A 12,130-nucleotide genomic window follows, 5' to 3' on the forward strand; every position below is an offset into this window, starting at 1 on the left:
CTTACAGGATAGCTTCCCGCACTTTAAGTCAAGAAATCAAGATTTTTCTTTCTTTTCTTTTCTTTTCTTTTCTTTTTAAGCCAAACTGGTTTTATGAGCAGGAAAGGACATTCAATTTCTATTTGTTACTGGAGATTGCTTAAGGAAATGGAATGCTGGGACAAAAGCAGCAGGTCACACCATTGTTCTTTTCCAAAAAAAAAAGGAAAAAGCAAGTTAAGTCTGAACTCGCTGACAGTATGAATATGTCTGATGATCTCTGTGCGTAGTTTTGAAAATTATTCTTCAAAATACTGTGATCCTTCATTCGACACAAGATTATTCTTGTCCAGGAGACATCTATAAAACCATCTCTTGACATTCTCTTCTCATATTCTCTTAGTATTCACTCACCAGAGCCAGCTCTGGTGATAGATTGACAGTTATGTTTTTATACAAAGAATCATATGTAATATTTGGAAAATAGTTCAAATTATTGAGGCCATCCAATTCTTGCCTCTCTTTGGACTTCCTCAACAGTGCATATCTATTGAAAAAGAAAAAGAGAGAAAACATTAAAACCAACGTTATTCCAACATAGAGCATAAAAGACTACTAATGACTACATTTTGAACATCAATAGTTTCTTAATTTATTAAAAAATATCCTAACCCTAACCCTAACAGACATCAAAAGTCCATTCATGTTTACTTTAAAAGGTCTGAGGAGTTCTAGGCAGAATACAGTTTCACCAGGATTCCAAAACTTTACATCCTACTCATAGCTTCATTTTGTATTTATATTAGTTTATATACATAGGACATACATATGTATATAAAGTATGAACACAAGTAATTGGATTAACTGAGGAAACTATAAATTAACCATGGGAGGACACAATCATTGTTCAGAGCTGGATATCTAAACTAGAATAATGGATTTCTACTGAAATGCTCAGATCCTGATCAATAAATATTGCAAAGAAAATATATGTAAGCAACACCAAAATACAAACCTAACAGACAAAAATGAAAGCATTACACATTACAAACTATAAAAAAAACTTTATTTTGAAGTGTCTTTTTGAATTTTCTAAAAATAATTAGGTGTGTGTTCATGTGTACATAATACATATTGCGTGCACACACACACATATACAGACACACAGAGCTTCCCCTACTTCTTGTTCCATAACCTGAAGCTACAATATATGGCATAATTTCATACCAACGATCCCTAGCTGAACTCCATTGGGATATAACATGTCACCCCTTCAGCATAAAGGTAAAGGTTCCCCTCGCACATATGTGCTAGTTGTTCCCATGAATATGTGGGAATATGTGAGGGCGGTGCTCATTTCCATTTCAAAGCTGAAGAGCCAGCGCTGTCCGAAGACATCTCCGTAGTCATGCGGCCAGCATGACTAAGTGCCGAAGGTACACGGAACACTGTTACCTTCCCATCAAAGGTGGTCCCTATTTTTTTCTACTTGCATTTTTACAAGCTTTCAAACTTCTAGGTTGGCAGAAGCTGGGACAAGTAATGGGAGCTCATTCCGTTATGTGGTGCTAGGGATTCGAACTGCCGACCTTTCTGATCAGCAAGCTCAGTTTAGCTGCTGAGCCACTGTGTCTCTATTTATCTCTACTAGCAAAGCTTAACCAGAAGAACAAAAATGTGTGTATGGCATAAATGTTCATAATTCAATAATTCCTGAAGGTGCAATTTTCTCCATCTCCTTCAGAAAGAGCCATGGGAAATATGTTCCTGGGATAAAAGTCCCTTTAGTGAGTTCTTTATCAATTAAATCATTTAATGCTCTATCACATGCAAATTACAGTTTAAATTTCTCCCTTGGACTGGCTTGCTTTTACTTGTTAGCAGCTGGAACTGAAACAGATAACAGTTTCATAACAGAACAAGGAGAATGGAGAAAAAGAGAAGAGGCAGAGTGAGAATTCAGGCATGCTGTTTTTGAATAAATCAACTAAGCAACTAAAGAGTTGCTTTTGAAAGCAAGTTATGTTCTGACCCAGGCTGCCTTAGAAAGCAAGAAGCAAAGAGTCTTGGTCCCTACAAAACCTCTTATTTACAGGACTGTGAATTCCTTTATTCATAGTCAGCAAGGCTTATTAAACAGTCTTTCAGAGGAATGTTTATCCACAAACACCTTATCTTGTTTGGAGTGCTGCCAGATAACTACCATATTTTTCGGAGTATAAGACGCATCTTTTCCCTCAAAAAAGAGGCGGAAAATCTGGGTGTGTCTTATACACTGAATACAGCATTTTTTGCCTCCTGAAACCCCGCCCCCTTCACCAAAATGGTCGTGCATAGCTTGTAGGAGGCTTTCAAAGAGATCCCGGGGGCTGGGGAGGGTAGAAACATGCCAAAAACAGGGTGTTTTTTGCTCAATTTTGCCCCCCTCCCCAAGGCCTCCAGCACTCTGTAAGTTTTCTAAAGGCTATCCATGCCCTTTTTTGGACAAGAAACAAGCCCGTTTTTGCAAAAAATAGACCGTTTTTTGCTGCCCCCCCCCAAACACTCTACAAGCCTCCTAAGGGCTATTCATCCCTTTTTTTGGAAGAAAAAATAATGGGCCCGTTTTTGTGAAAAACGGGCCATTTGGGGGAGGTTTGCAGAGTGCAAAATTTTTTTTAAAAAAAATTGCCTCTTCAAAGCCTTGGTGCATCTTACACTCTGAAAAATACGTAGTTTCCAAATACAGGGAGAACTTGGCACAGTCTCTTAAAGTCACACACAGAACTTGCCAATCTTGAATCGACCGAATGAACAAATTGTTTCCTGCAAAAGCCCATTCCCTGTTCATTCCTCTTTTGTTTCCCATGGGAGGGGACAATCACCTCCAAGGTGTGGCTTTACACTTAAGTCGACCCTGCTTTCTTAGTTGTTCTTCTCTTTGGCAGCTCTGTGCATGTGCACACTGGGAACAGGCTCCAGCTGTTCCTCTGCCTCGCTGCCGTCTAGCTCCTTCTCTGCCTCTGACGCAGAGCCCTCGTCTGAGCTTTCCTCAACCCTCAGGACTGGCCCATGTTCCTCTCCAACCTCCTCACTGTCAGACTCTGCTGGCTGCCAGCGGGCCACAACAAGTTTTCCCTAAAGATGGTACTCTAGAAACTTTCCTTAAAAACTGTTCAAATGTTTAAGGTTGAAACAAAGTAGTGATTAATGACTTAATGGACCCTAAACAGGCTTTGGCCCAAAGCAATAATTTTTTAAAACTAAATCAGCTCAAGGTATTGAAGCTCTCCTTTCCTTTCCTTTCCTTTCCTTTCCTTTCCTTTCCTTTCCTTTCCTTTCCTTTCCACACAAGCATCAATGACCCACAAACACTTGAGGCTAGGGAGAAAACCTGCAAATTATAACTGCTCTAATTCCCAGTTAAACAAATCACTATACAGTAACTTCAACAGCATAGTAAAGACTAAAAGAAAAAAAACAGGAAGAAACATTTCAAAAAATGGAATGGTTGACTGGAAAGAAGATCAGAAAGCAGAACACTGTGTACTATAAACTCAGAATACAATTAATTGGAAGTATATACTTCAATATGAAATCAGTATTTTACATTAAAGCAGACCTATAAAAATCTCTGTATGCTTGATACATAAAAAGGCAATTTTAAAAGATACAGCATTCAGTACCAAGGATCTCATTGCAATTCATTTTCAGGGTTATTACAATTCAGTACTGATCTACATGAGAAATCTTGACATAAAATTTACTATGTGCACAACATACAACCTTTTGTAAATGAATGTAAAGGTAAGGAAGGTAAAGTTATGGCATCATTTTTCAGCCTATTTCAATGGGCAGTAAATAGTATCTTCCCAATGGTCAAAACTAAAACTCAAGCCAGAACTAGGAAAATATCTGGACTACAGGTACTCCCTGTCTTATGACCTTTCATTTAATGATCATTTGAAGTTATGAGTGCGCTAAAAAGAAGGGACATATGACTGGTCCTCACATTTACAACCGTCTCAGTGTCCCCATAGTCACACAATCAAAACTGTATTTGCAACCTTCCCAGGAGCCTTTTGATACGCAAAGGAGGAAGTTGTTTTACTCATGTGATTTGCTTAATGACCATAGCAAAAAAGTTGTAAAATCAGGAGCAAGTCCCAATTTTGATCATAAGTCAAGGACTACATGTTTATCCTTGAAAGTAGAGGTCACAAAAACATTAGGTTTGCCAACTAAAGAGAAAGGAGATCTTAAAATTTTGCTGAAATCTGTCTGAGAATAATCCATGTTTGTCCTTTTCCAGTAGAAACATCTGAACATTTGGCAAGGCTTTCAATAATTAGGAAATTGCTGGGGACAAATATATCTTGACTGGAAAAACAAGGAGCGCTGAATTAGTTTGTGACATAAGATAATCTGAACTACCATAATTACCTATCCCACAAACACATACTTTTATGCAGAGATAGCAAGTTAGTTCCATCTTAGAATAATCTTAAACTCAAATTGAAATACCGTCGGATGATTAAAAATCATAAAGAAAAGCAACGCAATGACTTGGTGTTACAAAATAAAGATCCATAGGAATTTTTAAGATGAAGGACTTAATGGGCTAACCCATTAACTCACCATCTAATTGGTGAATGCAGACAATAGCTTATCTATATTGTTTAACAAATACACTGGAGGTTTTAGACTGTTCACCATATATTGTAAGGTGCAGAGTTTTAGCATTTAGAATGACATCCACTCAAATCTGATGGACCGTAAAATCTGCATATATACAAAATTTATAACAACTTACCTTCCTAAGAACTGAACTTCCCCTCTGTGATGATGGGGAATTGACTTGTATCTCCCTGTATCTCCTTCTGGCCGAGTAACCAAATAGCCTGCATAGTGAACCCTGGGGGAGAAAGGAAGTTATTAAATTTTGATTTGAACTTTGCTTTCAATTTAGTATTTGCCAATCATTTGAGCAAACATCATATTGACATTATTCATAAACAAGCATCCCAAAATATCTCCTAAATTAGCTTATTTATACACTTTTTCATTTGAATTAGTTGCGTGGTAGCCTGTTATTATATTCCAGTTAAAAATGGAATAAGCTGTTTATTTATTGATAACTACGAAGCTATGGCATAGCTAGAATAATTATTGTTGTTATATACTTTTTAAAAAAGCTTATCTAATAGAGTAAATTAACTATACCTAGGAAATAATCAGTATTCATGGGTCAACTTAAATTATAAAGGTGGGAGATGTAGACTTTTTTATTTTTTTATTAAACATATGCCGCCTACACCTTTACTAGGCAGCTTACAATCAATAAAAGTAACAATATGAAACATTAAAACAATAAATGGCAACACTAAATTGATTTAAAATTAACAACAATGGGAAGGAAGGCTAACTTTGTATCAGTGATAATGACATGGCTGGGGAGATGGGCACTCTCTACATCTTGTAAGAGTGGCAGTTAACAAAATAGGGCTGAATAGCATAAAGAGAAAATAGGGAAGACTTCCAGGCAGTTGGTATTGCTAAGATGAGTATATAATGCAAGATGCAACCAAGGATACAAATTTTCTGAAAAAACTTACAGTCATTCCTTTTTAATTTCATGTTGCAATTCTTTTTGTTCACACGTCTTGTGAAATTTGAAACTAAATCACAGAGCCCCGTCAATTGGAATTTACATGCAAACCACTCTCTTCATTTGCTGCATGCAACATACCTGTTCCAAAGGTCGTCATCCTCTCCACCCCAGCCCCAGAACGCATTTGCAAAGCCATTGATTTTCTTGAACTGTTTCACTGTCAAGCCACTCACTCCACCAAAAAATTCAGCATATGGAAGGCTACAGATACATGAAAATAAAAATGTCAGTCAAGTTTAAATGATCACAGCAAATATAGCTATCTCAATTCTTTTTAGTTACCATAGTATCTGCTTCTAATTAATTTTCTACTTTTAGCATTAAACTTACTAGGGAATTATACTTACTTACATATACATGTACTTATCCAACTTTGTAGCAAAATGTCTTGGCATCTGTCCACATCCATAATAGTTACGATCATTCTCAGGTATATGGTCCACATCATGAAAGATCAAACAGTCCCAGTCGAAGTCCTTCATAGCTTCCCGAAAGCCAATATTAAAGAGCATAGCACGATTAAAGGGCTGATTACCTGCCTAGAAGAAAAGCCCAAAAAGACAGCTTGAGTTCCAATACCTGAAGTGGATGAATAGGTAATTTAGTTGCTTCATATCTTACAGTATGCTAAGTTTTCTTTTTCAAAGATTTTTCTTTCAAATGTTGCCTAAGAAAATTTTGTGTCATTAGATTGATATGTGTGACATATCAGCCGAGGTGGCGCAGTGGTTAAATGCAGCACTGCAGGCTACTTCAGCTGACTGCAGTTCGGCTGTTCAAATCTCACCGGCTCAGGGTTGACTCAGCCTTCCATCCTTCCGAGGTGGGTAAAATGAGGACCCGGATTGCTGTTGGGGGCAATATGCTCTGTAAACCGCTTAGATAAGTCTAACTGCTATTGCTATTGCTATATCAGTAGATTAAGGCCTGCAGATAGATTTAGGGCTTATACGATCACCCTAATGCGTAACTACAAATACCAAAAAAAGACACACATTGGTGCCAGGATAATTCTTGAAAGATAGGAGTTAAATAGGAGTTAAACCCATGCCTAGAAACTCAGTGATGCCATGCCCATCTAGATATATAGGCTGAATTTGATTAACACTTAAATATAAATGCAATGCAAAATTTATATATCACTTTTGTCCTGTGATAACCCAACTTAGTCTGTAGAAAGAACTACAATATCTTTTGATACAAGTATAAGGATCCCACTTCTTAAATGGATCTTACTCAGATGTATTATAGGCAATTGTACACATACACACACATTTTTCTTCAAGAAGTTTGGCAATTCAAATCTGTTTGGGGTACTTTGTACATAGTTGAGGTACATTGAGTCAATTAAAGCTATATGTTTTAGGAAGTACCAAAATTTTGATTTAGATAGCCTTAAGTTTTATCTACAAATCAAAACACACACACACACACACACTCTTGGAAGTCTTCCATCACTTCAAATTTGAAACAACACTCTGAACATTTGAGATATAATATCATTGAGCAAAAACTCTACAAGTATATCTTTCTTGCAGGGTTTTTGGAGCCCTGGTGGTGGAATGATTAGAATGCAGTATTGCAGGCAAACTGCTCACAGCATGGAATTCAATCCTGTCGGGCTCAAGGTTGACCTTCCATCTTCCATGGTTTGTAAAATGAGAACCCAAATTGTTGGGGGCAATATGCTGACATTTGTAAATCACTCAGAGAGTACTGTAAAGCACTTTGGGGCAATAGACGTTTAAATGGTATTGCTATTATACAACAGATCAGCATTTTTCCATCACTAGAAAGGAATTAGCATAGTTGTGCAAATCCTTCAAAGTTTTATTTTATAAGTTTAAATGAAACAATTCCTTGAAGATGTTTTGTAAAGCAATATGGCTTCCTTGCTGAAGCCTCCTCCAGCAGTTCTAGTAACTGGAAGAATGTTTTATATTTGCATTCTGCATGGGTAGAAGTTTCTGGCTAGGGGAACAGTCAGCCAAGGCTTCAGGATGACATGAGTTGCCTCATTAAAAGAATTACTTCAGTATTTGATTAGATGAGAAAATGTTATCAAAACAAAATGGTCTTCACAAATCTAGAAATTATCCTTGAAAACAAAAACAATAAATGCAAACTTACTTGCTCAATGACATAAAATGCAAATTGCAAACGTTGGCGTTGCAGCAGTGGAATAAGATGTTTAAAAAGAACCGGCAAATGTTCAAAACGATTGCGGAATGGGATAAGAATAGCCACCTACAAGGAGAGAGATCATGAGTTCTTCTAAGATCTTGCAAGCAACCTAAGCTATCAATTCTTCATAAGCAAAGATGCAAACCTCACATGGCCATTATTTTTGCAAGAAAAATGCTTAAATCCTTAAGAGTGGGAACTGGCTTGCCTAAATGTTCTTTTCCTGCAACATTCTGTTCGAATATGTTACAATAAAATTCAAATTAATTTATTTTAGCCTAATAAGATTTCGGAGACCCAGCGCATGTGTCAACACTTTTGATTTAGGGGTTAAATGGGCTTATCATCTGAGTCCTTGCAAACAAACCTCATCCCCAGCTAATACTAAATATTAGATTATAATTAATAACATTTAAACCTGTGGCTTCAGGCTTGGTTCTTCAACTTGCATTTCATTAAAATATCATATTGAAACTCCAGTTCTTCAAGTTTTATTTTTAATATTCCTAGGATCAGTTCTTGAAATGAGATTTCCAAAATCGAGAAATAGGTACTGCTAGAAACTCTGCTTTCAACTTGTGTGCGAGACACATTAACAATATTAGCTACCTGAGTAATAAAATGTTTGCAAGCAAACAACTAAGCTCAGAAAGCACTAAGAACTCTACTGTACAAATATTCTCTTCTATTATAACAGCTACCAAAATAGAAAACTCTGAGTTATAATGCCAGCAGCTTATATAAAAACATTTCAAAAGAAAAACATAAGCCCTTTACATTGCACATAACAAACTCAGGATTTGAGATGGTATAGCATTATAATTTTCAACATTCCCTTTCTGTAGCTTACTTTCCAGCGAGGCAAGCAGTCACTAGGCTTCCAGTGGCCTCCTAATTTGATAGTAGGATCTTGAGAGAAAAACTGGTGGATCTCATCCATACTGATTTCACTCATATTTACATCAATTGGCCCCTCTGTGTATATAAATAGCAGAAAATGAGAAGCAGCAAGCAGAGCTCAAAAAATACATTTTGCAATATCTCATCATATTATACATTTTGTTGTTATACTATTGTTATTGCTATCTTGCAATCAATTGCAATTTTCAGAATTAACTCCCCCCTTTACTATTTTAATCAAAGTTCTAAGTCAATAAATTTACCTAAATTATCAGGAGATACCATACCCTTGCAAATAAAATTTGAAGGGTTACTACCGTAGGTTGTTAATGGTACAAGAATTAGATGATATGAGAATTAGAAGCCTCTTGCATTCAAGGAGTACTTGGGTATTAGTCTACATGTTGCAATTGTAATAAAGCCTGCTTTTTACAGTAATAAGTCAATGCCATAGTTAAGCAAGGCACATGTGATTGTTTTGCTCAATGAGCAGTGTTTTGCTGGCCTGGCCTTTTCAGGAGCAGTGACTTCAAAGCAGTGGATCTTCAAAGAAACAGATAATATGTCCAGAACTGGCCCAGAGGAAAAAAGCTTGGATCCCAATGTTCAGAGCTTCTTTTCTCTGGACCAGCATGCTGGCTCTCCTCCCTGCCATGTGCTAGAAAGTTAAAAAGTCTCAGGGCAGGGAGAGGAGGCGGTGTGCCGCATGGAGAAGGAAAACACTCCAAGCTTCATTTCTCCATGTAGCGCACTGCTGCCCAGAGAAATGAAGTGGCTTTCAACCTTTCTGGATGGTTTCCCTGTTGGCTTTCTGAGGAATCCAGCACAGAAGATTGCAAACGAGGTCACATGACTGTGGAGGGCTTGGTAACCTGTCGTAAATGTGATTGCTTTGCCAAGACCCCAGATCATAATCATATGACCATGGAGGAGATGCAACGGCCATAACTTTTGAGTATCAGTCAAAAGTCTCTTAATTTAGAATAGAATAGAATAGAATAATTTATTGGCCAAGTGTGATTGGACACAAATTTGCCTTGGGTACATAAGCTCTCAGCTCATGCACTATTTGGCACCATTGTAATTTTTTGTTCAGGTTGCTTTATGTACTGAATACTTCATTTGGAAGAATAACCAAGTACAAGCTTTTACTTTCAGATGCTTAACATATAACAGCATCACACTCTTACTGTAGTGCTGAGTATGAAGAAAAGAAGCACATAAACTCCACATAGAACAAATTTGTATGCTGGATTTGCCAAACTTGCTGGAGAGCAATTGTTACTTATGATGGGTGACTAGGCCTCATTATCCTTCACCGATATAAGCATACTCACCAACCAAGACAGCTCATTCCTAAATTTAGAGCACAGAAACTCAGCAAACACTATTGAATCTTTCAATAGTAAAAGATTCAGAAAACACATGAATCTTTCAAGTATGTGCACTTATAATGCTTCATTGGTTATACCAGCCTTTAGAAACAGTAGATGGAACTCAACATTTTAGGATAATCCTGTTTAAGGTTCAGACCATATGTTTCAGGCATTACAGGCAGTACTCACTTAATGATGGTAACTGGGACTGGAATTTTTGTCACTAAACAATGTGGTACATGGAGCAACAACACATAACCGCATTGCTAAACAGTGGAAATTCTAGCACTTTTGATTGTCATTGTTAAGCAAATCCATTGCCATTCTTAACTGCACATGGTTGCCACTTGTGACACCTGCAGGTCTCCCCATTGACTTTGCTTGTAGAAAACCAACAAAGGAGGTTGCAAATGGTGATCACATGACTGCAGGGACATTAATCATCATAAATAATGGGAGACAGTCCTATGTGTGGTCTACCTGTAATGCCTGAAATGTGTGGCCTGAACTTTGACGTAAGTTTGAACGGGCATTAACAAACAGACGTTAAGCTTGAACAACCTATATTCTTTTAAGTGTTCCTGTATTACCTTTATGAATATCTAAGAGTCGTCTCCATGTGCCAATGGAGGATAATAAAATGTTTTTGATGACAATAAACTATTTTTAAATATGAGAGTAGTTCCAATCTATATATGTTAAATACCCCCATCCCACAGTTGAGAAAATCTGGACATGAATGAACTAAGCAGATTTTATTAATAGATTGTTCATTAATAAACAAAATAATGTCTGGACAATGTCAAAGCATGAAGGGATGCTTTGCTTAAGGAATATTCAATGGAACATCCTTTTTGAATCTATTTTGCTAAGCAATAGAACCTGCTCCCTTTCTATGAACAAAATAATTATCTTTCTTCACTTGGTGCCAATTCAATGGTTTATCTGGCATTTCAAGAAGTGGCTTCTGTACAGTCTGGAGATGTTAGCTGAAACCTTGATGCAGTATAAAGCAATTCAAGGAAGTAAGCAGTGGTTTCCTCCATGATATAAACTTAGTTCAGCAATCTACTTATACATGGATAATGAATTCTAGGTTGAACAAACTGAATTCAGATTCAATTAAAAATGTAAAATATATGGAGCAACACTGAAATAAATAAGATTTCAGAGAATTTATTTCTGGCTGGAAAAATGACTTTATATATGTGAGCATATAACTGGAAAAGGAGAAGAGTTATTATGTAAATCGTAATAAAACTTACTCATAGAAGGAAGCCTCTCAGGGCAAATATGATTTGGAAAATAAGTAAAATCTTCAGGAAGAAAAGTTGTTGTTTGCAGAAAGTTTTCACTGTGATTCAAATCAAGAGGATAATCTGATGGAAAAGTGAGAAAACAAGACTGCTATTCAAAAGTATTTCATTATTTACTATTACTAACCAAGTCATTCGGTTTATTTCTTAATATCCTTAGTATTATGCAACATAAACAATGACTTTCATGATTTCATCATTAGGAAATGAAATTTCCTCTCAAAGAAAAGAAAGAAAAGAAATTCCAGAATTAATGCATTAAATGCCTATAAAGCCAGTAAGACACTGATAGTTGCATCAATACATCATTTTGTTTATTTTATTCATTTGAAGAATTCCTAATGTTTATTTTAGGATTTGCCATGTTATGCTCATATTTTATATGTCAACAGCACCATGAAAGCAACTTTTGGATTTTATTATGTAAAATGGAAAGCAGAAACAGACAGAATTTTGGAAACTTAATTCATCTGACGTATCTTATAGTGGCTATAAAAATATTAGCTAACTTATCTCTTTTGATAAAGAAGCTATTCTCCTTTCAAATCAGATTTTTATTAAGAAAAAAAGTTTTAGTTCATTAATAAGCACCTGCACAATGTATTTAAAGTTTAATCCCTGGTGTTTCCAAATAGGGCTGGAAAAATACTCTAACGTCTTGGATAGGCACTGTATAGTATTCTGACCTAGACAAAATGATCAAACATAATAAGACCGTTTCTTGA

General features: G+C 36.4%; 1 protein-coding gene across 1 annotated transcript in view; it reads right to left on the reverse strand.

Annotated features, from left to right (window-relative positions):
* Nucleotides 1-253: 253 nt before the first annotated feature.
* The window catches only part of B4GALT5 (beta-1,4-galactosyltransferase 5), a 39,216-nt gene continuing 27,339 nt past the window's right edge, over nt 254-12,130 (reverse strand). Inside the window, exons 3-9 of the mRNA XM_087720455.1 lie at nt 11,355-11,468; nt 8,664-8,788; nt 7,760-7,876; nt 5,981-6,168; nt 5,708-5,830; nt 4,772-4,873; nt 254-526 (exon numbers count right to left, since the gene is read on the reverse strand). Of these exons, the coding sequence (XP_087576581.1) occupies nt 379-526; nt 4,772-4,873; nt 5,708-5,830; nt 5,981-6,168; nt 7,760-7,876; nt 8,664-8,788; nt 11,355-11,468 (917 nt within the window). The 3' untranslated portion in view covers nt 254-378. The remainder of the gene's footprint in view (nt 527-4,771; nt 4,874-5,707; nt 5,831-5,980; nt 6,169-7,759; nt 7,877-8,663; nt 8,789-11,354; nt 11,469-12,130) is intronic.

The sequence above is a fragment of the Thamnophis sirtalis genome, unplaced genomic scaffold (assembly GCF_051295495.1).
Source record: "Thamnophis sirtalis isolate CommonGarterSnake01/CBP01778 unplaced genomic scaffold, rThaSir2_p1.2 scaffold_7, whole genome shotgun sequence".
Taxonomy (NCBI): Eukaryota; Metazoa; Chordata; class Lepidosauria; order Squamata; family Natricidae; genus Thamnophis; species Thamnophis sirtalis.